Consider the following 27,900-nt stretch of genomic DNA (forward strand, 5'->3'; position numbering starts at 1 on the left):
GCAGCTGCACCACTCTAAGCACTTGAAGGACTACTAAAGCCCATTTTGGTCCTCTAATTAAACTTAATGACCGCTGGGCTTTACCTGTTTATCCCATTGACGGTCCAAGATCAAAGTCATCGAAAAATGTGTGAAAACATCTTTAAAAAACACAGCGCCCCAATAAAATTCAAATTCTTTGAATTGTAAGAAACCACGATGTCCCCAATAATAGCGCTATCGCTTAGCGGCTCTAAATAAAAACAAAGCAATATATAGTTAAACAACCAATTTTTTAGCTAAGAGTGTTTAGGAGTGGGTGGGGCAGAAGCAGGTGGGGGGTAGATAACAGGTCGGGGGGGGGGGGGGGGGGGGATAGTGTGGTAAAGGAGCAAATATATATATTTCAAAACGGGAATAATTTAGATCACTAAAACATGGAGAACTTAAGCGTGAAAAAGTCATTCAAGAAGTCATAGAACGTTCTAGAACAAAAGCGCAAAAAAAACGTCAGGCAAAAATTTTGCATAAGATACACATGTTTACATTATTCGAGTCAAACTTCGATCGAGAGCAATTAATCAATGACCAGTCAATTGTAAACATACCCGGCAGATTGCCGGAAAATAGCCGCCGTTGATTCCAATAAGCATGATTGGGATTGAACGAATAGAATATATTGAACAAAAAAAAAAGATTTTTGTACAAAAATATTTTTTAAGTCCGATTTATTTTGATGGCATTTCGTAGTTGAACATACTTCTGTTTCGTAGAGAGAGGCTACAGGGGCTACTATCAACATCAATAAGCATTAGAGGTGGTAACTAAGACTTATAGGAACGACGTTCAAATAGCGGGCATCTAAAATTGGGCTTTATGGGTTTATCCCGTTTCTATTTGACTTCAATTTTTTATACCGACTCTGTTCATTTTGAATTGCTTTGCTTAGCAACTGATGTTCAAATTCACTTTTAGCAGAATGAGAGAAGAGAGAAACTAGCCTAGAGAAGTCAAAAAGATTTCACGCAAAATGTCGAAAAAGCGGCAAAATGGTAAAGCGAAAAAAAGTTTGACGAAGTAAAAAAAATACGAGCGCAATAATAGCCGGCTGAAAAGATGAGGGCGGCTATTAAACAGGTCAATTACAACTTAATAGTCCTATAAATCTCCCTTTATGGCCAAAATCACACTGTCAGTTAGGCCCAAAACGTCCTATTACAGACGCTTACTTTGCGTATTTGCATCTCCGCCTGCCGAGTTGACCTCACGTAGTTTTCTACTCCCCGGTTTCAGCTTCCGACCTACGCCAGTTGACAAACTTTGTTCACTCTTTGGAGCCATCATCAACTCATTAACTGTATCCAGAGTGGCCAGTGTGTCTACAGTCCTGGTTGATGCCAGGTAGTTGTTGCTAGACTGTTGTGGGGTAGTGGTTGATGAATAGTTTATGTTCATGCCTCGACCTGTGATGATGTCTGGGTCGTGTAACACATCCACTCTGTCAGTTGACACGTTTGTGATCTGGGAGACATTCTGGTCTAAACAAACATAAACCGTCTAATGTCCCATAAATTGCTCTCGCCCGACAGGCGGGGGCAATTTAATTTGGAGGGGTCTGCCTTAAAAAATATTTTATGGGGGTACAAAAAATTTGCAGGGGCCTCGAACCCATGACCCCCAGCTTTGCGACTAAGCTACAATGGCTTTGATTTCCTTTCGCTCACAATCGCTTTTAGCAATTGGGGCAAATAACTTTTATGTCAGTGACTTAGGATACTGAAAACATCAGCTAGAAGTTCACTAGCTTTCAACTTCATGCTACGTATAACTCGTAACTGCAAAATGCTCGTCGAGCGAGCTTACCTATAGCCAAATACTCGGCAACTCCAGCGAAAATCTCCAAAAGATTACACAAAGCCTGTCTGTCACCCGACACTACAGCCTCACCCGTGATGTGGCTCAAGTCAATGTTGAGTATGTCTATAGCTAGAGAGTCGATCAAACTTTGTAGATTGTGAATGTTGTCCTCTCTCGAGTGGGGTGGGTCTATCTTCTCCTGCAATTTGCAGTGGAGTACATTCTCGAACACCAGCACAAACATGTCCGCTGTGAAATCGTCCAGTGACCTAAACAGTTTCCAAACATCGGAGTTAAATTTCGATGCTAAGGTAGAAAGACGTCAGTTATTAAGCAACAAATCAGTACAATAAAGTTGGTAGCTAAGCTGTTGTTTGATTACATGCTGAGCGATTGATCAGCTATAATTCAGCATTAGATGACAAAAAGCGTATTACCTTTAATATCAAACAAGGTCAAAAAAATTATCAGAGAACTTTCTGTTGTATGTACTACGTTGAAGCAACGACGAAAACAGGAAAGCGAAAAGTAGTATTTTATAAAATACCCAGATTTTCTGTTTTCATATTACTAAGCACAAAATGATCTTCTCGCCAATGAAGCTCTAAGCAAGATACTATCCATTGGACATCACAAGCTGCCAATTTTCTCAGTGCATCCAAAACTAACCAACTACTCAACGCAAACTCGTCATGCAAGAATACACCACTTGTAATGTTGATATTTGAAAGAGAATTTATTTCTCCAAAGTACTTTCAAAAATGCAGATTGAAAATAAAGTTTAATTTAACAGCACAAAAAGAAAGACTTGAAGAGGACAGACAACAGGTTCGTAATGAACCGCACAATAAAATTGATGTTAAATGCATATCAATATTTTGGGTTTATTTATTTTTTTGCTAAAAAGTCTAAAAATTGAGATATCATGAAAACTAGGGCATATTAAACCCATCCATAGCTCAATTTACTGATAGTTTAACCAAAAATTATAAATTATAATTATAAATGTGTAACTTATAACTGAATATAAAACTTAGAAAATCCGGTACAGTGAAGCTCAATTTGTTTCTATCTCCTCACCTGATCTTGAATGTGATGCCACACTTGGCCAACAGACTGTTTGCCACCTGCAGAAAATCAACCAGCTCATTGTCTAATGTCGAATTATACACCACCATCTTCAGCTACAGTTAGAGAACACACTATCTCACGCGATCTACTATCATTCTGATCTGAAATAAAGTCAAGTTCATATTAATCTAAAGAAATGGTTTATTCCATTTGTCAAACCCAATTAGAAAACGGTCAAAATAGAAGCCATGATCACAATAAGAAGACAATTAAGAAAATGTAGGAAACAGGGAAAGGCAGAGAAAACATTCAAAGAGATGTAGAACGCGAATGATTTTACACTGCTTTGAAAAAACAAGAAATTTTTCGACAGACCGAAACTGCGAGCTGACATTGGGAAATTCATATTCTCTTTTCTGTTATCCCTTTAATTCTACTCAATGGTTACTCATGACAAAATACAATTCCATTTATACAATGCCATTTGCTCTTTTCGGTCAATAACCCGATTATTAAGCAGTCGCTAATGAGGGACGTTTCAGCATATTTAACTGGACAATATCATCCCATGTTCGGTTGTAATAGTTTCATATCAAGTCCCATATGTCAATTTATGCTAAATAGTCGTTCCGGTAATTTAACAATAGGGTAAAACAAAAATGGCATTGGGCAAAACATAGGACATTTTCAAAGAAATGGACAAAAAATATCGATGTCCACAGCCTGAAAGAGTTTTCCTGACATCAGTTGTGCCTCTTGTTATATAAATTCCCTTTATGTAGTTTCTCGCTCAAACAATGATATGCTTTCTTTCTATACATTTTCCAATTAGTCGGAAAATTGGATTGTAATTTTTTTCAAGCTCAACAACTTAATCATTTGCATTTTGCAAAAAATTTGCAAACTTTGAAGCTATATTTTTCAAGCTGAACAATTTACTCATTTGAATTTTGCAGCCGACTGTATTCGGTTGTTTTATTAATGAAACAAGGAGGCTCGGTAATGTGAGTTCGCACATAAAGTTCCGGCCCCGCTCATCTACACTTTTCAACTAATTGTCTACCAAATGAAAAAGAGATAAAAAAGATTAACATATCAACATATCGTTCAACAAACTACTAAATGATGAAAAAAATTTACCTTAGGGGGCCTATGACAACTGTGACTACCATAATATGACTACCAGAAAAGACGGCGATAAAAATCGCATAATAACAAATATTAATTACGACCAAAACTCGTTGTCCATTTTTGGAAAACCATTAATAAACAAATAAAAATGGAATCAGATAAAACTTATACTGGGAAAATTTACCTGTACTTTATTAGAAAAAATATGGGACTTTTACTCAATGCAACTAGGTAACAAGTCGACAAGAAATGAGCAAAAGGGCAAAGTTTAAAAACACATTCTTTGTTTTAAAATCATTAATTTCAAACTGATAAGAAACAATATGCATCAAATGAAATCAATGAGAGATTCTTCTAAAACTCAATAGAGAGCGATTGAGACCTTTAATTATCCAGGATATGCCAAAGGACTAAAAAAAAGAACGACAACACAGGCAAAAAGGAAGAATTTGCACAAAAAAATTTTTCACGAAAACGATGTCCCAGCCAATTAAACATTATGCTGTTCACTAAAAACATTAAAAATCCATGATAGCGTTTTTTTCAAAAGACCAGAAGACCGCCTATTATTGTGATACTGTGAAAAAACAAAAACCTGCAAAAATGGGCGAATATGCCAAAACCATGAATATTTTATGAAAACCTGTTGTACCAAGAACAAAGACCATTTGAGGAAAAAACCGTTAAAAAGAACAACTTGTAGTTCAATAGATAAGGTATGTGTATTGTCTATAGAGATGCTAAGCTACAAGTTAAATCTCGAAAATCTATTGTCTTTTTAAAAAATATTTTCAAAATTCATAGCCAGCATAAGCTTTCGACTAAAAGAGTAGACAGATTATCTTGCAACTTCTTGTAAAACTACTTGCGACTGTTATTAGTGAGACTAAGTCATAAGACTTTAAAATAACATTGAATACAAGTTGAACTAAAAAAATTTCACAAAACTTTACGAAACCAGTGTTGAAGCCATTAAATTTATAAAATATTAACCGCGAGAACATTAAATTTTAATTTGTGTCTCGTTTGATCATCATAAAGTCTTTCTTGTAAAACGAATATCACAAAATGACCGCAAAAAGAACAAAAACTGAAGTATCTAAATTTCAAAATTCTTCTAAAACAAAATATCTAAGACATCAGTCAAAGCGTTTAATCAACAGAAAATTTTTTGTTTGGTTCAAACATTGAGGAGACCTGTTGATATTGAAGCGACATTACGAAAATAATACAACATAGTAAAAAACGAAAAAAGTCGCAAACCAGAACAAAAGGAGATACGTTGAAGAAAACTTTCTCTTTTTTAGAAATTCAACTTGAAAATCAATAAAACCATTAGCTAAATATCAATATCAGGTATTCAAAAAATCTTTGTATCAATAGTGGGTCACTGAGACCTTTAGTTGCCCAATATTTTGCATACGAAAACAAAAATTAACAACAAATGGCAAAAATAAAAAACACTAACAAATTTTGCAAGAGAACGGTGTCGCAGTCCTTAAAACCATATATTATGAAAACAATAAATATGGTCAGTTACAAATTTTTTGAAACTTTTTTCAGTTAGATTTTTAAGTAGTGTGACAATCTACCAAAGAAAATAAAAAACAGCAAAAATGGGCAATTACGCACAAAAATAAAAAAAAATTGGTATGAAAACACTTAAGTACCAAAAGCAAGATAAAGTTCTCTTAGAACAATCCGCCACAAAATAAGTTTATATTCTAGAAGGAAGAAAGTTTGAGCTGTATTTACTGACAATAAGCAAAAAAGACTGACATAAATAAAAACTTGATAAGTTCAAAAAGCACTGAAATTTCCTTAAAACAAATACATTAAATGACATAAGAGACTGTATAACAACCGAATGCATGGTTCAGGTTCAGCTACGCCTCTTGAGGTTCAGCTACGCCTCTGGATCTATGAATGGTTAGACTTAGTAAACAGCCTTCAAAAAGAATGAAAATTGAAGGCAAAGCAAGAGAATTCAGTTAAAGTTTACTAAAACTTCCTCAAAGCCATAAAAGCACTTAGGTTCTCTGAAAACAAACCATATCTATATTCGGCCTCATTTTTACGTAAATGAGAGCTGTCATTAATGGAGCCGTGAAAAAAATTGTGAGTAATTAACATCGAAGAAACGAAAGCAAAATATTTTGAAAAAAGGCAGCGCCAAAACAAAAATTGAAGAATTTCTGATTATAAGAATCGATGACATCAAACCTATCCCTGATTTTTCCGCGCGCCCAACAAACCACCCAAGTGTTCCAACTGTTTGCGAATTTGTCGAATTGTTGAGTGAAATTTGTCTAATATTAAAAAAAAACAACGATGCATTTTGTAGAATTATCGAGTTAGATCTGCAAAAAACGAAAAAATCTAATTCCAGAAGACTTTCAAAGCGCGCCTAATTAATCGCAACTAGCGTTTTTTTGGAGATTAATGAGCCTGTGTCAAGGTTTTTAGGTCCCTACGTCTGGCAAACATTAACAAATTGACTTAATATTTTGTGCCTATTTTGTGCTATTTTTGATGAAAATTCGAACTTTGAAAATTTTTTCAAAAATTGTAGCCAAAAAAACTTCAAACAATTTAGCGACGCTCTTCTACCTCTAAGGGTAACAATAACTCTCTACCGTTGTAAATTTTAAATTATTTAAAAATTATATGAGCGAAATTGTGCCAATTTTTAGCAAAAATTACTGAAAATGTGAATAAAAATGTCGAACATACACAAAACTTTAAACCTCGATAACTCCCTGTAAAAAACAAAATTCGAAAAAAAAATTTAATTCCATATTCTAGGATGTAAGTTCTTTTTAATGATGCCACTCACAACTCTCTACGATTAATAAATCGATCGGCCAAAATTGTCTTAAAAAAACCAGTGGAGTATACAGTTCCTCCCTCCCCACTAAAGTGGGGGTCGGAACAATTAGTATTTGGATTTGTTTTCTTTTACTGTGAGGTTTCTACCTCAGTGAACAGATCGTTTTCAGTTTTAACGTTAAAAAAACATATTTAATTAAATGTTTTGCTTAGCGAATTTGGTGCATACACTCAAATCACTGAGGTTTGATCGAGCCTGTTATCAAACCCTGTTATTTTCGAATGAACATTTGTGACGACGGTTTTTGCGATCAAAAAAAATTTTTCATTAATTATTTGTCGGGTAATTATTACCTCAAACAACCGATGTTCCCCAAAGTCAATCGATGTGTCGGAACTTTCTGATCCATGCACAGATTTGCGCGAGTCGATTTGTTTAACTAAATTTTCAACTTTTTAAATTATAAAAGAAGAGTTTCAGGGCACATATTAATTTGAATATATTGCTACTATGATCTGCTGGTCCCCCCTTTCAAAATTGCATTTAACTAGCATGTGTCGGCTGAACTGGTCGGCAAAAATTGTTTTCTCGGCTATTAGGGTGATTACTTAATTTTTCTGCTCCAAGTACGTCTTCAAATAATCTTCCGTTGAAGAAAAAGATCTCTCGACCCTTGGGTTTTGATATTTCCAATTTGGCGGTTAATTGAAAAAAAAAACTGTCAGAGTTGTCATTTTTTTTTCAAATTTTGTCCTCATGGAATTGATAATGACCAAACCGGAAGAAATTCGATGATTATTACCATAATAATTTTGCCCACAATCGCTTCACAGTGCGTCGTTTTTTGTCACTTATGAGTTATAGTATTGGATTAACTTTTTGCAATGCAAACTTGCAAAAACATCTGAAACTAAAATGATTATTATATTCTTGGTTTTCTACTCTTCTTCTTGGAAATTGTACTATGCACATTTCTTAGTTACATTCAACGATTAATTTACTATTTCTCTGGCTTGGCATCTGATGTTAACTGCGAGGCGATGGTGTCATGGTGGAACGAACAGACTGGGCAATAGACGATCTGTAGCGTCTTGAATAAGCGTCTGGAGATTCGTAAGTTACAGAGGTGTTGCGACTGTGGCTCATTCGAGATTCATACACCGAGTTCATCAAGTCAATTTCGCCTTTCTTAGGATTGTTAACAAAGAATCTAACGACAAAATACACAATGAACTTTGTCTAAACACGGAGGCTAAACATTTAGTATCGTGCGTCCGCATATTATGTTCCGACACCCTAAGTCACAAAATTTGCGCACAAAATTGAAAAACTATAATTATACAGTCCCTCGAGAACTTCAAACTTAGCAAGAAAAGCTATTTAGAAATAGCGAATTGAGAAGTAGCAATAAGGAAAACGAATGAAAACTTCCCCTTATTGCTATTAAAGGTCTGTGGGTTGAAACGAAAAAACATTTGATTGAGACTTACACATTAAATGTTCATAAAGGAACTGACAAAAAATTAAACGCAACAAATTAGATTTTGTTAACAATTTTTTCAGACCATCCGCCGAAAGTCGCATTTAAATGTGAGCACAGCATATTAAACATTTAACCACGCACAATCAGAGCGTTTGTATTCCATGAGCACGAAAACGATTGAAACTCACATTCTCGAAAAAAGTGCATGGAAAATTTGACTGTTATTTTGACCAGCCAGGTACTTTTTTTGATCAGCCAGGTACTTCTTTTGATCAGCCAGGTAACTCAAAAAGGACAAACTAGTTCTAGCAATTTATTGTTTTTTAATACAATTTTCATTTTAAGACTTTCTATCCGAGGAGATCACGGGTAAAAAATTTAAACCTGCATTCCTCCAGTATATTTCCATACTTGTTCAATATCTTATTTTGCCAAAAAAAATAGTATGTGTACTACTATTTTGTTTTTGCAAAAGAAAACTCTTCAATCATTTGTAAAACTACGCGACTCGAGACATTTTATAATTTAAATTGTGCCTATATATTGATGAAATAATTGATTTCGACAACTAAAACTTTTGCGATAAAAAATTCCCCTGACGAAAATAGCACCAAAAGATTCCCTGCCTTTTTCTTGAGACCAAGGGTGAAAAACTTGGTTAAGGCAAACTTTTGCCAAAATCCGCATTGATGCACGTAAAAAATCAAACTAATTGTGATTGATAACACCGCACAGATAGCCTCGTTAGACGCAAAAAGTTCAAACACGAATGTGCCGTTTCGCAAGCGATATTATAAATAGCCGCCTCTATTTAAGTGACCACGCTCCAGATAGAAATACTTCTATTAAGATTGGCTGCGACGAATGTCCACTTCAAATGTAGCAATAAATGGTACTGCCAAGTAGACGGCCTAGTAATGGGCGCATCCTTGTCGGGCATATTGTCAAACATTTAGATGAAATCGTTCCAAGATAAACTAAAAGGTTGTTTTCATGAGCCAGGCTTAAAGAAAGATCCCAGTGAGAAATGTCCAGATTGTTCAAGAAAATTATTCAAGTTTGGGATAGTAAAGGAGTTGAATGTGAACGGTGCCGAAATTGGTTTCATGCGAAGTGCTAGAAAAAAGCAGCGAAGAATACGAAATAATGGGGATAATGCATGGTTCTGTAGTCACTGCAGCAAATTACCCAAAACCGATTTCATGTTAGAGAGAAAGTTTTCTACGCGATATTTTGACGATATTGTATGTACCACGAAATCATCAAGGAGAGAATTGCTCAAAAAAGTTAACGTCTTACATGAAAACCTTTAGTTTACATCAGAAAAAGTAGATGCAAACAGCGAGCTAGCTTTTCTTGACATGTGTTAGCAAGGAAAACAAAAATTTAATGCAAATGGAACCGTAAGCTTCCCGATTCCTGTACAATTCTGAACTTTCGTAGTTGGGTTTCATTCCAACTTAAGAAAAATATAGTGCAAGGCACTGAGCATAAGATTTTCCGTTGCACGAGTAATTGGAAAAGTTTTGACGAGGCACTTAGAACAAAACAAGATATATGTATGAAAAATCAGTACCCTGAAAATTGGACTGCGAAAATATCAAACGAAAATCGATACTCGTTGTATAAAAACAGAAAGCCCCAAATAACGAGAAAAAAGATATACCTTGTAGAAAATTTATTTGCCTTCTATTAAGTCGAGTTTAGACTAAAAAAAACCTGAAATCTTGCGGGGTCTATGAATATTCTTGTAGTGGATGTGAATCCACCTATATCGGTGAAACTTGCCGCCATGTTACCACGAGGATGACAAATCACCAGAAACTTGATTCACCGGTCGGACAGCACGTTAGCTTAGCGACTGCTGTGTTTTGTCAAAGGCTTTTAATTGGTGTATAATTGACCAGTGCAGTGACCCTGAGTAATTGATCACCGTGGAGGCATTGCACATTAGGCAAAGAAAACCAAAACAAAAACAAGCGCGACGAATACCGGGGCGGGAGCTGACACTCAAGTATTAGTCTGACATGAGTGTCATGATGACTTCTTTGAAACACCACTCTCTACACCTGTGAAAAAAGGTACGTTGAGCCCTGATATTGTGAAGCCTAAACAGAGGCAGTCACAACGTGTTCAAGCTCAATCACAAAAACTTGCAGTGCATGACGGATCACTGATTTCACTTTTGGCTTGTCTTCTCGACAAGAGAAAGAAAGAAAATTCATTGAATCATCGCGCGATAGTGTCAAGAGAGCAGCTTATGGTAAGGGCCCCCCTCGGGCTACAAAATGTGATATTAAAAGGAGTTAAGAAGCTCATGATAAGATTTCAAAGAATGTAGCACCGTCGAGTAAGCCGTCTACAAATCAAGATTCACCGAAACAACCTTCTCCATTGCTTGATTATGTCGTAAATAATAAGCGACGCACTCGATTAAATAAAGAGAAGTCTGATTCTCAGAAACATTCGGGAATGAAGGCGTTAGTAGATGAGACTTGTAGAATTTTCTTTAAGCCTGAAAAAATATCAGAGTCAAAAGTTTCAGTTGTTGACTCTGTTTGTAAGTCTAATTTTTTCTCGTTTGTCAAAAATTTCTCAATAAACATGACGGAAAGTTCATTGAAAGCCAAGCAGTTGAACTTAGTTCCCTGGTTACATTTTGTGATCCTAAACAAGAACGCCAGATCACAAAACTGTGTGGGCCTGACTACATAGCGAAGCATTCTCTATCGAATTGGCATGTTTTTAAGTCAATAAAGAATTTTCTATATAAATAAAATGACTTTTGGTGGTTGAAATGAACTAATTTTTAGACAACGTCACAAAAGTTCTAAAAATTAAAGTTAAACAAGTTGACAGTTCTAAGATTTCAAAAACTTCAATCTTTAAATGATAACTATATTTTCATTTTGTTTGAAAACACTCGGGGAGAGTAAAGTTGTTAACCTGGCGATGCTATTTACAGCGAAAACGTTCATTTTTAAATTTAGAATTAGACTAATTGGCTTGTAACTTCCTTTAAAATGAATTCAACGACGGATTGAACCACTATGATATATGGCACTTTCAAACGCAGTAACAATTCGAAAACGAGCAGGAAAAGCCGTGAATTTACACAAGAAAGAAAACAGATCCCAAAGATTTGAGCAATTAACAATCCGTGGACCTTCTATTATTTTCACCACCCTTCCGATTCGTGTAGCCAAAAATGTTGAAGGAGGAATTACCATTTCAACGCTTCTCCTTTCAAGTTCCCTCTTTGGTTCATAAAAAGCTTCATTTGTGAGTACCCAGGTACCCCATCGTATTGCAATGGTTCTTTCACTCTTGAGCTGATTGTGGATATTGATCGCTTCTGATGGTGTAACAGTATACCACAGGGGATTCTTCAAACTTTCATATCCCCCGATTGGAAGCGTTGCTATGGAAAACGGCCCATATACGTTTCCTATTTCTTTGAACACATCACAGTAACCCGTGCAACCAACATGGAAGAAACTTTTACTGGGCCCTTGCACTATCCAAGACCCCCATAATGTTTGATTAACCCAGCCATCTCGACCAGACCAATTCTGTGCAGGTGTAAAAGTTACTGTTATGTCGTCAAACGACTCGCTATCCCACCAATCTAGCTCATGAACTGTTGTGCAGCCCCATTGTTCCAGGGTCTTTGCAACACCAAGACCACAATACCACCTCAGATGTCCCTTTGGATGAGCACTAAGCAGCTTTTCGACTGTAACTTGGTCTAAAAACTCCGCTCTGTCTGAAGATATTAGCACTACATCAACACACGACAAATCTTCCAACTTACAAGGCACTTTTCTAACCCTTTTATGGCCTCCACTGCCACACTTTTCTGATAATGAAGGATCAGTCATAACTGTTATACCGTCCAGCTGTACAATCACGCAGCTATGACCTAACCAAACTACATTAATTTGGTCCTCGCACAGTAGTCTAATTTAGGATCTATTCTTTACCCGTGTCATTCATATACCACCGTTTAAAAACTATGCTTTGTAATTCAGCTTGTTTCAATGTATTGAAAATGCGTCTGCAAGCAGAATGCAAATAAATTCCTACGAGACAAGGGAATAGAATAGGTCCCTAAATTCTTTAGGCCGGAATATAGCAACACCGTGCTCTTTATCAAGCGTTGCTTGGGACAGGGCATCAGGGAACTCGGGATCTTTGGCAGGAGTACGAAAGCTAAATGCACGAGAGAAAAAGCTGGAAGAGCACTTTTTGTGCGCATTCTTTACACTTTCGCTCCAGGGATTGAAGAATTCGCCATCAAAATACCTATGACAGGCCGAAACCTTTCTGTTCATTTGATCAGCACTTCAGGTTATCTTTAAATCAATCATATATATCTGAAGTATTCATACAAATCAGCTGCTTCACAGCAGAGCACTGCTTTCACTAACTCTTATTTTGCTTTCGAAAAAACGAAGCAACGGAAAATTCGTCCTCTGCATGCCATTGCTCATGAGGGGCGGCTGAACAGTTTCTAAAGTGAGAGAAGCGAGAGTTTTGTTTGCAAAGGTTTGAGGCTCCTTTTTCTGATGCCCAGCCAACAACATGACGCTTGGCTTCGGGTAACGTGCGGAGCATAAGTGTTACTGCTTCATATTATACAGATATTTTCTCGTTTCTTCATTCAAAAGATTGTGTTTATAATTGCGGATTTTGAATTTTTGTTCGTTCTCATAGTGCTTACTGAAAACCGAGCTTTCTTGTTACCGGAAATCTTTCATAATCCCTAGGAGAGCAACCAAATTGTTCGGGGGTACTCATCAAATGTCTTTTTAGTTTGAGCCCCCTTCCTTGAGTTTACTGGGTGCGCATTAATTTCACCCCCAAACGCACCTTCCATACTTGTACAATGATTTACTATACAATGAATCGTGCTCTGTGACTGGTGATGCACAACGTACTAGGGTACATACGCACCAGAATACCTGACAAATCATAGACGCATAGAGGAGTTAAAAAACTTCATAAATTTTTGAAAAGGTCAAAAATACTCACTGAAACGTTTAAACTGTCGAAGCAGCTCATCCTGAAGTCTGGTTAAAACTTGCATCCATCTCGTAAACATAAGTCAAATTTTCTACCAAATCGATTAAAATACAATCCTGAGTCTGAGAAATTCCATAATTAAAAATCAACAAGGCCCATCTTTGAGAAAACGCCGAAACAGGCAAATGCGAGATGCCACAAAACATTGAATGATTTGGACATCTGTGGTTTTAGGGTTTTCTGATGTGACAATTTCCTGATACGGATCAAAACTTTGAGGCCCCAGGAGTTCACGTCATAGGCATTTCTTTTAAGTTTTCCAGTTATCAACCAGTTTTTGTGAAAGTACCAAATTATTGAGTTTCTGGTACAAAAACTCTTTGAAAGCTTACACCTTAAGTAACACACACAAATTTTGTTTCTAATTTTCTCTAGACGCTCCGAATGACCACACGTACAACTGCGTTGCTTGCTTAACTCATATGCACTTAACTCCTGAATGCACAGGACTTCAACCTATGACCAACTGTATTCCAGAACAGGGTAGCTGTGTGTTTCTCCTTTGCAACTAGTGCCTAAAAAATGGTGAAAGCGACAGCTTCATCCAAGGACAAGCTTTCTCTGGATCAGAAAATAAGAGGACAGGAAGTGGGAGAGAAGCTAGGGACCATGGAACAACGACTCACAAAGATTTCTGAACAGGTCAAGAACGCCTTTATAAGCACTTGCAAAAAATGGCAAGACTTATGCTGCCATTGAACTTGTAGAAAAACCTGCAAAGAAGAATAAACAAAAATTTAATTTAAAAAAAGTCGAAAACTCCATTACAATTCAAGATATCAAAAAAAGCCATGATCCATGGAATACCTAAGAATACGCATAAATCACAAGCCAAAAATTGTTTACCAACAATTGGTAAAGGAAACGCCAAACCTGACCAAATTGGAGTGAAACCAAATGTAGTCCAATTGAGAAGACTTGGAAACCTCAGAAAGAAAGAGTGAAACGGCGAAGAATACAGTGGCTTTCTCAAATGAACTCGAAGCAAGGCTAAGATTACCCAAAAAATTTTAGGAAACGAAACGAATAACCAGCAAAAATTCTATGTTGCCTATAGCTGCCTGTAATATCCGCAGAAGCTATCAGAGAAAATAGATTACTCAAAAAAGGCAGTAACTGATTGACGAAGGCTACCTCGCGAAAACATTAAAATCAGAAACCTGGATTTGCTCTGTAATGGTGAACTTAATTTCTGTAATGGATTACTATCGAATTATTATTATCTGAGGCAAGGGTACTTGCACAAGAATCCTAGTGAACACTGAAAGGCAAAAAAAAATTTGCCAACTTTGTTCAAAAATTGAAAATTGTTTTACCTGACTTCGCAAAACCTGGCTAAATAAATGTATCCCTTCAACTGGACAATTACTTCAAAGCTACAAAACTTGTAGATCAAAAAGAAGCTTTGAAAACAAGAACGACCAACAAGGCGGCTGCCTCATTGCAATTAAGAAAAACCGTAAAACAAAACATATAGCAAAAACTCGTCCGAAATTTTGTGTATTATGTGAAGGTCATCGGAACAAAGATTAGCCCAACTGAACAAAACAATGAAAGTCTTGCCTTGTTTGGAGAAAGATATTTCAGGCGAGCAACAGACTTCCCAAAATGCTCCAAAAACACATTGAATGTAATAATTTTTTATTTCGAAATGTTAGCAGAGAACGACTCAAATTTTACTCAAATTTACAACTGTTTCAATCTGAAGCAATTCACTTGAATTTAGAATGTTTCTATACAACACCCAAAGAACCGACGGTGAAATTCAAAACTGTAGGAGGTGCAGATTACAAACATACTAATGCTATGCATTGTTCAAAACCGTTCCAGCTAATCTGTCCTTCAAAGACATTTAACAAGTGCGATGAACCACAAAAGTATCTTGATCAAATAATATAGATTAACGACGAAATAGTCATCAACAACCTCTACCACCTTAGATAGCTTTTAGTACCTCAAATCTTATAAACAAACTGATAAAGCAGCCGAACTTGCTTTAATCAAAACCCAAGGGCTATCGCAAAAGTCTGGTTGTCAGTTTATAGAGTTTAGTATTGGGGTCCTCCAAAAGGTATAGGATTGAGTATCAAGAGTAACTGGTTGCAACAAGAAACACGTATACAATTTTCAAGCATGCCAAAAGCCTACAGAATTATCAAAGTTGACCCTATACTTTAACAAACATGTTTGAAGCTACCAGGAAAATCAACTGGGCTCTTCAATCACTTTTCAGTCCAAATGTTGATAATACTATTAACGATATCAAAATTGAAAACCTTAAATTGACAAACTTCAGCATCTCGAAACAAAAGAAATATAACATATTGTCTACGCTAGACCTTACGAAGTCTCTTGGCCCAAACGGTATTAAAATCCTTCTGGCTATATCTCTTCATCTTTCAGCAAACATTTTCATAACATAAAGCGCCTGCTTCAAACACCGAACAGATGTAAAAATGTCGCAGTATCACTAATGTACAAAAAACAATCGAGAAAAAATTGAAAACTGCCTACCGGTGTCTCTATCAGTTATAGACAGCAAAGCGTTTGAAAAAAATATTAACAGTTCTTTACGAGTTTTTCAGCAATTATCTTACTCGGTTACGGCACGGTTTTTCTAAAGAAGATTTCCGTCTAAACCAACATACTATTATTTCCCAACCACACATGAAGCGCTCGATGAATACCCCATTCAGAAATCACGGTTTTTTATACTGAACTCTTGAAGGCCTTTTATAAAGTCCACGCCTCAAATTTAACCAAAAAGTTTCTGATACATGAGAAGGCGGATGCATACTCGAGGTGTTACAAACTATTTGCGAAAGCGGGAACAATTGTGCGTGTCGAAAACGTTAGTTCCAAAACATTGAATGTCAAGAGTGGATTCCCACAATGCTCACTGCTTAGACCACTCCTGATCTCAATCTTTGTACGTGATTTGCCAGACTCTCTTGTCTTTGCTAAATCGTTGATATTTGCAGATAATCTTAAACTCTCTCGATCAACAGAAGTTTCTACGAAATAGAGAATGACTTAGATGCCATTGATGCTTAGGTACGAGGGAACAAGATGGAACTAACAATTGAAGAATGTGCAACATAAGTTTCCAGATGAGATCATAATTTCACCTTGATGGGAACAATGCTCCAAACAAGTGAGAGATTATAGGACGTAGCAGTTCACATATCTTGGGACTTAGTATTGAGACCTCAAAGTTGCTGTTAGAACTTTAAGGCACCACAAACAGATTTTCTGCTAATAACAACATCCCGTGGATTGTTGTGGTAAAAAGCATGTTTTTGTACTTGACGCACTTCACGGGATTGGAAAACTAATGACAATCGAAGCGCTCTATTTAAGTAAAATATAATTGCAACTAATAAAAACTCGCGATGACTACCGATGAACACAATTCTGAATCAACCCGAAATCTTCTAACATATGAACGGATAAGATTGAGGGCGAAGCACCTGTTCTGGAAAATAAAACAGAATATCCCGAAGTTTTGAAAACTCCGGAATAAAGATTTTAATTGTTGGGTGTAATAAATGTAAAGAAAATGTTGTAAATGTAACTTATAGACTAAATGAGCTCACAATTTTATTGTTATTATAATTCATTTTTAGATTTAGTTAGGTTTAGTCAAGGACTATTGAAATAGTAAAAACTTTGCAAATCACATTGATTTGATTTTTGCATTATTTTTAAGTCAACCTTAAGATGAACGCAAATTTTGGAGCCGTTCGTTTTTAAGATTCTAACTCATTTTTAATTGGCAATATTTCCTTTTTGCTGTCATCAGTATTATCATCTTACTTTGTTATTATTCTATTAAATCTATTATAAAGATCACTATTAAAAATTCAGAAAATCAGCTAAGTGTAATACTGCATCAGAAGATTACTACAGCTGCTGTATTGAAATTTTGAGAACATGAACGCACAGATGACAGCGAAATCATTAAAAATCTACCTCTACAGCAAAGTTGATGTGACTTCACACGTTGGTATATGATTAAAACATACTCTCCAGTGAAAACGCGCGGAAAGCAACTTCACCTACCCTGGATCAATTCGTTGCCCCAAAGAACTGAAAGTCTGCGAAGAGATGCTTATCGAAAGTTGACAAAAAGGCCTGCAAGAATGAGTCAGTTGAACAGGAAATGTGACAAATTGCAGTCAGAAGAAAAGCAAAGAAATGTGAAGATAATTTTCTTAAGTTTCTTTGGTTTTGCAGCCGCTTGTTAGCTGGAGGAAAAAGTTTATAACCATTGCCACGACCAACAGCTTCAAACTATTCACTTTTTTCGAGTTCTCCAAGGTCTTGAAAAGATGAATTGTAAACTATTTATTGACTAAACTGCTTTAAATAGATATTAAAGGGGACCTCTATGATAGACTGTGAAAGACTCCCTTGTGAATAAAGACTACATTACCGGAAGATATGGGATTGCGAAAGTTAAAGGTTGCGAAACCAGTTCCATTACTATAACTGCGGGAGTGCCATAGTGCTCCTTCCTTCAAACTCTTTCTTCTTGATTTGTTGTTGTTGGGAATTTACGACTGCTTGTCGAGGGGGCCGTTCTGACCCTTAAGTCTTGCTTTTAGAGAATTGTCCGTAAAATTCTGCATCGGTGACAATCGCAACACAGTTGCCACGTGCAGATATTTTGAGTGTTGAACGATTTATTAACAAACCTCCACATCAAGTTTAGTTTTCGGTTTTTCAGTCCTCGCGGTTCCATAAAATTTATTCCATTGTCGATTCGGTTTGCTAGTCTGCAATTTTTGAAAACAAATTCGTTTCGCGCCTTTTCGAGCCTTACTTTTCTGAGCGTGTACAATTCTGTGGATCTTCCTCGAACTTTGTTTATTTCAGGTATTTCAATATCGTCTCTTCCTTCTTGAGTAAGCTTTGAGAGAGTGAGGAGATCGTTCATCTGCATGTACATTGGTAATAGCAAGATGTTCAAAAGCCTCAGTTGATTATCATAGGGCTCGTTTCGTTCTGTTATCCACCTAACTGCTTTCCGCTGGAGTTTTTCAAGATTGCCTAAATCACATTTTGAGGGCGTGTTACAGTTAATACCGTATAACAAGACTGGCAGAACCAGCGATTTGTATAATCCCAGTTTTATGAAGGGTTTTACGGCATAGGCGACATTCCTCCTTATCAAATAAAGGACTCTGTTTGCTTTATTGAGCATTTATATGAGCCGACATGTCAGTTTCTTACTGACGTTTATACCAAGGTCCTTGACAGCTTGCAGAGAGTTCAAAATATGATTTAAGAGTTCAAAATCGTTTTCTGGCCTTCTTATGTTTAGTATTGCACACTTGTGGACTGCAAGTTCCATTTTGTTTGTCGCTACCCAGTTTTGTACTGCATTAACATCTCGGAAATGGTTCCAATCGTCACACTAATTTTAGAAAAGACAGGTCTCCTCTAGTATGTGCCCCAGGGCACTTGCTGGTTTGGTGATTTCTAAATAACCAGCCGAAGGTTTCCTCTAGTAGGTGCCACAGGCTCAGGTTTAAACCTCTATAAAAATGACTGAACACCGTAACCGCTGAACCTCTAGTACAGACCCTTACCCCACAATTATCGAACTCCTCGCCGCTGCCCCAAAAGGTTTATCGAATTTCACATCAAAAGATAAAAAGAGTACCCTGGAATGTTTGCTTCGTGAAACCCTGTCGCAATTGAATGACTGTAAAAAGAAAATGGAAGCTTCTAGTGGAATCATCTCAGAAACTCCTCAAGCAGTAAAATCCATTGAAAGGAAACTTGTGAATGTTGAACCGGGTGCCCTGAATCATCAAGGCCTGAGCTCCAGTCAACACACCAACTATGCCGATGCCACCAAAAGAACCCTCGATGAGCGCGATTATGACATCAAAGCTGAAGAGACTATTGTTCTATTCAATATTGCCGAAGCTACGTCCTCCCAAGATGATTCTAATGTTCAAACTTTATGCGATAAGCTCAAAATTGTTCCCGAAAAAAAAAGAATATTGTTCGCCTTGGCAAACGCAAACCGGAGACATCAGCTAGGCCTCGCCCAGTGGAAATCCAGCTAGCCTCGAGCTACGATCGCCGTATAACTTTGTCCAACTGTCACTTACGTAAGGGCACTAAAGTTTTCGCTAAACCAAAACTCTGCTGAAAAGATCGGCTCATAGAAAAAGATCTGCTTCACAAACGATTTGAATTGATTCAGCTTGCATTAGATTGGGACTTGCTCAGACTCAGAGATCTTAAGTTATTTCATAACGACATACCGATTGACTCTGTTGAATTGGACGACCTATATCTCTTGTCTGAGAAACTCAAATCATCGCCAAATCCGGTAACCACAACTGTGCGAAACGAATGACAATCCTTCAGGTCACGCATACTACCCCTTAAGGTTCAATCAATTAACTCTATGGAAAAACAATCAACTTTACTGAATTACCTCACACTCAACGAAATAGAAATTGCAATCCTGACAGAAACCTAACTCGATTCCTCCACAAGGAGTGATTACTTCAACCTTTTTGGTCAGTATGAGCTAGTATCGAGTGTTGACAGACTCAAGGGTCAACATGGTGGAGTTTCTCTTCTACGTAAGACTTCATGTGACTTAGTAACGCGACCATTTAACTTTTTAAAAAGTGACTTTGGAACTGCTTTCGCGGTAGACAATTCGTCTGAAGCTCTTGTTTTCATGTGCATATATCTACCACCGTCCTCAAGGAAATACAAAGTACCACCTGAACAACTTGAAATATTTATTGATGGCTGCCTCAAAAACATCAATCATAGCTATCCAAAAGAGAAGTTCAGTGTATGCCCTTATCTTCTTGGTGACTTCAATCTACCCGCTTGCAACTGGAAGCTTATGACTAGCCCTAGCCATCAAGAACAAGAAATTCTAAATTTCCTAACAAGTCACTCCCTGGAACCACTCATCCATGACACTCCTACACATCATAGAGGAGGCACTCTTGATAATGTTTTAACCGATGCAGGCTCAGCGGCAGCCTCTACTAGCTGCCAAGTTCGTAGGGATCTCCTGATTAGCGATCACTTTCCAATCGAAGTTTTGAATGACCCCAGAATTTTATCTACTAACCCTATCTTACCGACGCAGTACTGCTTTAATCTGGCAACAAATCTCAATAAATTTGTTGAATCTTGGATTTATTTCAGTTTTGATGCCTCGTCGACTATCAACGACGTAACAACTTTCTATGATTTTCTGTGGAACATCATCCGTACTAAATTCCAGCGTAAGCAATCAAAACGCAAAGCAAATCCATTCTATTATAGCTCTTTAACTATGCACACTTTAAACCAATTGAATACGGCGCGTAAACGAGCTGCCCGGAACCCAACGAAAAGCAATCGATCACAATTACCTCGACTAGCCTCTGAGTTTGAAGCGTTTTCCGAAATGGATAAGATTTGCTTTATTAACGGTTCAATGACCACATGTCTACCCGATTGTTTTGCTTTACTACTTAGCCTGAAAACTTCATCTTATCCCAAACAAATGTTTTATAAAAACAAAGCGCTTGAAGATCCTATAGCTATCGCAAACTGCTTCAACAATTTCTTTGAAAAAAAACTTCAACGCAAACTCATATGTCCGCAATCCACTTGCTCCAGCCGAGTCAATCAGACTTAAGGTTTTCAGTTCGTCCATAAGACCTGATTTATTCTTACATGAGATAATGAAAACAAAAACATCAACTTACCTAACGAATGATTTTTTCCCTTGTTCTCTCCTTAAACTAACTCCACATCTGTTTGCAGATTTACTATCTTATCTCTTTTACTCAATTGTCGAATCTCGACCTTCTCCCGATATTTGGAAAGTAGCCTATGTTAGGCCTTTGCACAAAAAGCTTTCCAAATCCAACTTCGAAAACTACCGCCCTATCAGTTTACTGCCGACATTCCCTTTGATTTTTGAACGCTTACATTTCAATTATCTTTATGAATTATCTAAACACCAAATCCATCCCAATCAGTTCGGCTTTCAGTCCCCAAAAATGCAGTTCTGCAATTAATTGACTAATTGGAGACATTGTACAGCAATAAATCTCATACTCTATTTACGATTTACTTGGACTATGAAAAGGCCTTTGACAAAGTTCCGCATGAAATTGTAATCGCCAAACTGAACTTTTTTGGCTTCGACCAGGAGCTCTGTATCTTATTCTTCTCCTGTCTGGAGAACCGTTCCCAAATTGTTAATATGGATAGTTTTTTTTCTGATCCGATTTTGGTCACTAGTGGAGTACCACAAGGTTCGGTACTTGGCCAGTTTTTGTTTCTCATCTTTATTAATGACCTCCCAATTATTTTTGTATACTGTCTAGCCTGGATGTTTGCAGATGACATTAAACTCCTTTTTAAGTCTTTGAATTTTCATAATGATCTTTCGCGGCTCTACAACTGGAACATTGCAAACGGAATGATCGCTAATCTCGATAAAACAAAGAGTCTTAATTTGAAAGGGTCTTCCTCTGTTGAAATGAATTGCCATCTCTTAGATAATGTTGCTCATATAAAGGATCTTGGAATAATCGTTAGCAATAACCTCAAATGGACAGAGCACGTGTTAACAAAGTTGAATAATGCTGCGAGATGCTTTAACGCTTTGAACCAGAAAATTCCATGGCAAACGCCGTCATGGAAGAAGTATGAACTCTATTCATCCTTAGTGTTATCTGTACTTCTCTATGGAATACCATCTTGGTCTCTTGACATAACACGTCTGAAGTCAATGGAAACGTTTCAAATGCAATGCGTCAAATGGATTTTTGGGACAAAAACGCCATATCAATCACTACTCAAAAAGCATTCCTTACTACCGATGTGTCATCTTATCAAATTCCGGATTTTGTTTTTCTAGCACAACTCATGAACAATAAATACAAACTTGACGATGATCAATTTATCACCTTCAATGCTAACATAAGTGAAAAACGTGTCTGCTCCTCCAGCTTATGTGTAATTGACCCCAAATTTAGCAACTCAAAATATTTCTTCTCACGGAGTACAGTTATGGCTAATTATCTCTTTCGTCATAAGATTATTATCGGATTCAGTAAGAGTGACATAAATGCTGTCAAAGATTTCTTGATAAAAAAACGTTTTGCGTTGACTTAATCTGTACCTATTATGTTGTATGTACTTGTTCAAATTGTGTTGTTATGAAGAGCATATGCTAATACTTTTGGTTTCTCTTTGAGGAATTAGTCTTTCTCTCTCTCTCTCTCTCTATGAGCAAGGGAAAGACTCTATAGGGGGACAATATCAAAGGCTAGGGAACATATGTAATCAATAAAAATCAACTATAAAAAAAAGCTTGCTGGCAGTTCAACTCTGTCAAGAGTATTTGAGGAAAAGGCGAGTTAGTTAGCAGAAAGCAATCTATAGACAAAAAATTGTGCAAAAAAAAACGTAGAGCTCTTTTCTTATAACCTCTCCAGTTCTTCCATTTGAATTCAAAGTTCAAACTTTGAGTTATGGCTAAGAAGACTTGCTTATATGAAAACAATGAAAAAAAATTAAAATGTGACCAATTCCAACAGGCTTCAACTCGTGAGTACTGGCAAAGATGCGTACAACCTGAAGTCAAATCTAAGGTTTAAAGTCAAAAATTATTTATGAGGTTGCTTTCAAAGTCCGTAATAGTCTTCTTCGATAGAACAGAACTCAAAAAAGACTCAAAATAAAAACAAAATTATCTATAAGTGAACTTAATTTAAAAATTTTGATGAAAATTGGAGCTATATATGATTTTTAATTGAATCAGATAAACTTGCGTAGAAGAAAGAATGGCCAATTGAATCATAAATTGATTTAAAAAACGAACGTATTCTAACATCGCGTTCATCGTGAGGTTTAAAAATTAAATGAAATCATTTACAAAGTATAAAAACTTGTCTTTGACTCTAACTCCAAGAAAAGATGTAAATAAAGTAGTTTGTCAAATTAAAATTACTTCCAATATTTAAAACATACGTTTTCGAACTTTACGTTCATCGTCAGGTTAAAACTGTTTCACAAATTGTCAAAGTATAAAACGAATATGTATTTACATTTTTCTGAGACAACCATCTCCTCATATAGCCACACTGTCTGTTGATTGCTGCCATAACGAAAACTCCAAACAACATCCTGCATGTTGGCGCGTTCTTCATTCGTTCTCTTTTGTCATTTTGCACAAAACCAGTTTTTACATGACTCACATTCTACTCCTCTTCCTCTAAGGTCACTCTCAGATTACAGTCTTTGCACATCCCGTTTTGATCAGATGTGGAGATATTTTCATTGAGCTCTGGTTTTTGCAGTGATGCCTCAAACGATTTCATCCACACGTTTGCTAGTATTACAGTCAATGATGCACCCATAGCCAGACCATCTGATTGTACATACCAGATCCCGTTACATTTAAAATGACAGGCGCAATGAAAGAGCTCAATGTTCAGGAGGCTTCCTCAGTCTGTGTCTGTTGCACCTTCCTTGCCTTGGCTGTCGGTTTCCTCTGCTACTTGCCCAATTTCTCACCTTTTCCTTTTCTGAGCAGCCCGCTTAAATTGCATTGATGGCGTAAAAAAGTCTCCAGGGTCTTAATCTCCAACCCAGCTTCCTGATTCCGCCAGCAATAATTTCCCGGCTCCGTCTTCCTTTTGCTCTTCGAAATAAGATGCTTAGTTACGCTTACCACCAGTACCTCAGACTTCAGCAGCTCCTGAAAAATATCCTCTGTGCTTATCCGTCGACAGTAATATATCCCTGCGGTCTTTGTTCGTTCTCAGAAACGATATCAACTCTGGCACGCTGCAGGACCGGTAGTTGTTTGACTTGTGACGTGAGATTGTGTTATTTTTCAGATTGTGCGACACTACCAAGTCCATCCTGTTGCTCAGATGAACATTCTGAAGGAGATTTTTTGCAATTTTGAGCCAGTTTTTGGAGCTTCTGCTGAAAGAGAATCCATGAACCGATAACACTTTTCCTAAAAACTCTTTTTTGCTTGAACAGAGGAGACTATTTACAGCGTGGTGAAGCGAACTTGCAGCCAAAATATGCACAAAAATTTGTATGAATAGGGGAGACTATTTACAGCGTGTGAAGCGAACTTGCAACCAAAGTATTCAGCCTCCATTAATCAATCTATATAATTGCAGTTTCAGCTTTTTGATGTAAATCGATTATAGTGTCATTAGTTTGTCAACCCCGCAACATTCATCTAGAATCTCGCATTCAATGTTATGCACTATCAACATTCAACGAGGTGTTGACCCACAGGGAAATCCTTCTTCTGATGCTCCAAAATTCTAGTGTTAAGATAGCGTTGGGTTTGGCCAACATAGATGGAACTGCATCCATTACATGTACATTTAAATACCACATGGGATTTCAGATTCTTATCGAAAGATGACATCAGGGTTGGCAAGCAATTTCTTAGATTTTTCGTAAAGAAATAGATTTGTATATCACAAAACTTTTACAGTCTACTTGCAAAATTTTGAGTGATGTTTCCCCTGTATTGATTAAAAAACATCGGTTTAATCACGTTTTTGTTGAGACTATTAATCTCTTGAAGATATTGTTATTTTTTGCAGGGTTTTACCTTAACTTTTTCAATCGAAATAATTTTTTCAAACGTCTCATTATCAATCCTGAATGAGCATTCAGTTGGATATTGATTTTCATTCCAGATCTCTTGATTTTTCTTAAGAGCTACATCATAGGATTGCCAGTGACTAGTCGCGTTAAAAATCCAATGCAATGTCCCTTGAATCACATTCTTTTTGTAACGGTGCACACCTACGGAAATTTAAGATTAATTCGGTATCGGTTGCATTTTGGTACCAATGACATCTAATTTTCCTATCTTTGTTTACGTTTATATTTAGACATAGGAAGGCCAGGTCTCCAATACAGTTTGGTGTTTCAAGAGTGAATTGTAAGTTTTTGTGAAGAGAATTTGCATGCTCAAGGTAATCTAAGGGGTTCTCCTTGTCAGTGCACACTATGTCATCCACATACCTCTTGAACAATTTCGATTCAAGTGTGTCCTCTTTCGTACCCTTTTCCACACAATAGGAACAGATCAATACGATTTCCTGCATGTTTTTATACTCAGTGTCTGTGATAATTTGACATTTTTCATGTAAACAGTTATTGCATGATTCGAACTCAACTCCTTTCCCTCGGAAAGTAATGCGTCTGTTACAATCACTTCATATTACCTTCATGTCATGAGTTTCGTTCTCACTTCCCTCATTTGGCCTTTGAAAGGATTTTTCAAAACATTTCATCCACAGATTTGCCAAAATTAAAGCCCGCGGAGCACGCATTGCTAAACCGTCCGATTGAGTGTACCACATTTTATTACACTTCAAAGGCTCTTCATAGCTGACCCCAGAATCTCAGGAACCTCGTCACTGGAGTACAGTTCTCTAAGCGCAATTTCAATTTCCTCCTCAATCGTTACATTAGTGTAAAAACTTTTAACATCGAGAGATACAAATAGCTACTCTTCGTCAAGTTTGGTAGCTTCTAAAGCGGCTCTGGCATATTTCGAGCTAGTCTCAATATTTGCACCAGGTAGCCTCCCAAAAATTGGAGAGAAAATGTTATTGAGGTTCTTGTATCTGCTACCGGGCATTGACAGAACAGGCCGAAGTGGCATACCGCTTTTTTGTACTTTAGAAAGTCTATAAAGCCCGGCCGGTTGCAATCCTGTTGTCTTGAGCATTTGATAAATCTTCTTACTTATCTTTCCCTGTTTCATTAATTGATGCAAACTGCTACTTATCAGTTTGTCCGTTCTTTTTGTTAGATCATCACTTTCTCCATTACAAGCCCTAAACTGACTGGCACTGAGGATTTCTTTTAGTTTATCCGAGTATGTTGTCTGATTGACGACACAAAAAACCGCAAACTTTAGCAAAAAGTACAGCTATTTGTCCTTGATCTTTCAAAAAAATAATTTATTTTTTAACCCGTTTATCCATTGGTGTATCACGTACATTCTTGGCGTACCATTTTGCAGACGATTCTATTACACATAAATTTTTACCACCAGTGTTGTTTTCCCGTAACTAACAAACTAATCTGTCTACGTCCGCAAAGAAGTGCACTTCATTAAATTGGTCCCTGAATGGATCCTTTGGACATAATGGTAAGAGGTCCAGGACCAATTTTGGCCGTTCAACACCGTCCAATGTAACAACCGTCTAAGGAGATTCATTCCGATAAGGCCCGTCCTGTCTCTCAGACAGCTTCCTTAACTTGTCATTAAGTCTCCTACTAGTTAACATGGAATAGTCTTTCATTTTTTCTCTAATGCTGTACACAATTGAAGGTAAAAATTCTTTTTTCGTTTCTTTCCTGAGAATGTCCCTGTCCTCCCTAAGTTTTTCCACGAACAATCAAAGACCTTGTTCCGCCTGACTTCTATCTTTCCTTCAGAGCTAAAGTTGAAAGCTGTTTTCCTCTTTATCTGAGAAAAAATCGTTTTTCGGAATTCGAAATCTCAAAAAATCCGGATTGATATCATTATTATCACAGTTTTTCAAAAATTCTAATCGATGTTTTCAATTTAAAAGTTTATTTGAAGATTTGACATAGTTAAGGAATTGTTTCAAGCAGTTGTTGTGCCTGAGATTGCATCTGAGCCATAGTTGTGGTAGAATTTTGCACATTACGAAAACTCGCTGAAGGACAGGGGGCAATGAAGCCCTATTAATGAGGAGCTACAATCTTGTTTTGTATCTTTTCTACCAGTCTTACCGTTGCTCTCGCCTTCCTGTGTCGTTTTCCGAGTTTCTTCCCTCTTCCTGTCTTCAGCAGAGATTTTAGGTTTTCGTGCTTGGGCCGAACAAGGTCCAGTGTTCTGATCTCGCGTGCCGGTTTTTGCTGGAGCACACCGTAGTCTCGCCACTATGTTTCCCCTTACGTTTCGATATCAGGTTCATTGTCATCCTCAGAACAAGTATCCCAGTGCTCAACAATTCGTTGAAAAAATTAGGGCTCCCAGTGCGCTGACAGTACACCAGCGCTTTACACTGTCGTTATTCATGGCCAAGTAGTTTGTTAGCTCTTGTACACTACTTGGTCTTTAGTTCTTCGGTTTGCGGCTTGAGATGTTGTTATTGATTAGTTCATGCCACACAACTATGTCAGTTCTTGTGCTCAACCGGGAATGGCCCAGAAGTTTCTGTGCGTTTTTCAAACGATTCTTTGTATTGGTGTAGAAAGAAATTCCAGGTACTGTTGTTATATTTGTTGAGTGATCCTTCTTTTCACTGTATTGAACACTCATTACCGCAATATGGAGTGGACTGGCTTCTAAAATATGTACCATATTTTCTGTAACATTTCAGAAAAATACTAATTTTTTGTTCTTTTTAGCTTTTCCCGGGCCTGTTAAAGATCGGATTGACAATGGTTA

At 37.0% G+C, this 27,900-nt stretch overlaps 2 protein-coding genes across 2 annotated transcripts in view; both read right to left on the reverse strand.

The window, feature by feature from the left end:
- LOC142337829 (uncharacterized) overlaps positions 1–27,900 on the reverse strand; it is a 331,067-nt gene that overhangs the window by 43,903 nt on the left and 259,264 nt on the right. The window contains exons 2-4 of the mRNA XM_075387359.1: positions 2,917–3,069; positions 1,843–2,105; positions 1,209–1,517 (exon numbers count right to left, since the gene is read on the reverse strand). Of these exons, the coding sequence (XP_075243474.1) occupies positions 1,209–1,517; positions 1,843–2,105; positions 2,917–3,014 (670 nt within the window). The 5' untranslated portion in view covers positions 3,015–3,069. The remainder of the gene's footprint in view (positions 1–1,208; positions 1,518–1,842; positions 2,106–2,916; positions 3,070–27,900) is intronic.
- LOC142338610 (N-acyl-phosphatidylethanolamine-hydrolyzing phospholipase D-like) lies at positions 7,633–12,723 on the reverse strand. The gene is made up of 3 exons (XM_075388442.1): positions 12,493–12,723; positions 11,518–12,273; positions 7,633–8,052 (listed from the first exon to the last, which is right to left on the reverse strand). Exons 1-3 carry the CDS (start codon positions 12,683–12,685, stop codon positions 7,895–7,897), a joined length of 1,107 nt encoding a protein of 368 aa, XP_075244557.1. The 5' UTR covers positions 12,686–12,723; the 3' UTR covers positions 7,633–7,894.

Source organism: Convolutriloba macropyga, chromosome 4, assembly GCF_964194025.1.
Source record: "Convolutriloba macropyga chromosome 4, txConMacr16.3, whole genome shotgun sequence".
Classification (NCBI taxonomy): Eukaryota; Metazoa; Xenacoelomorpha; order Acoela; family Convolutidae; genus Convolutriloba; species Convolutriloba macropyga.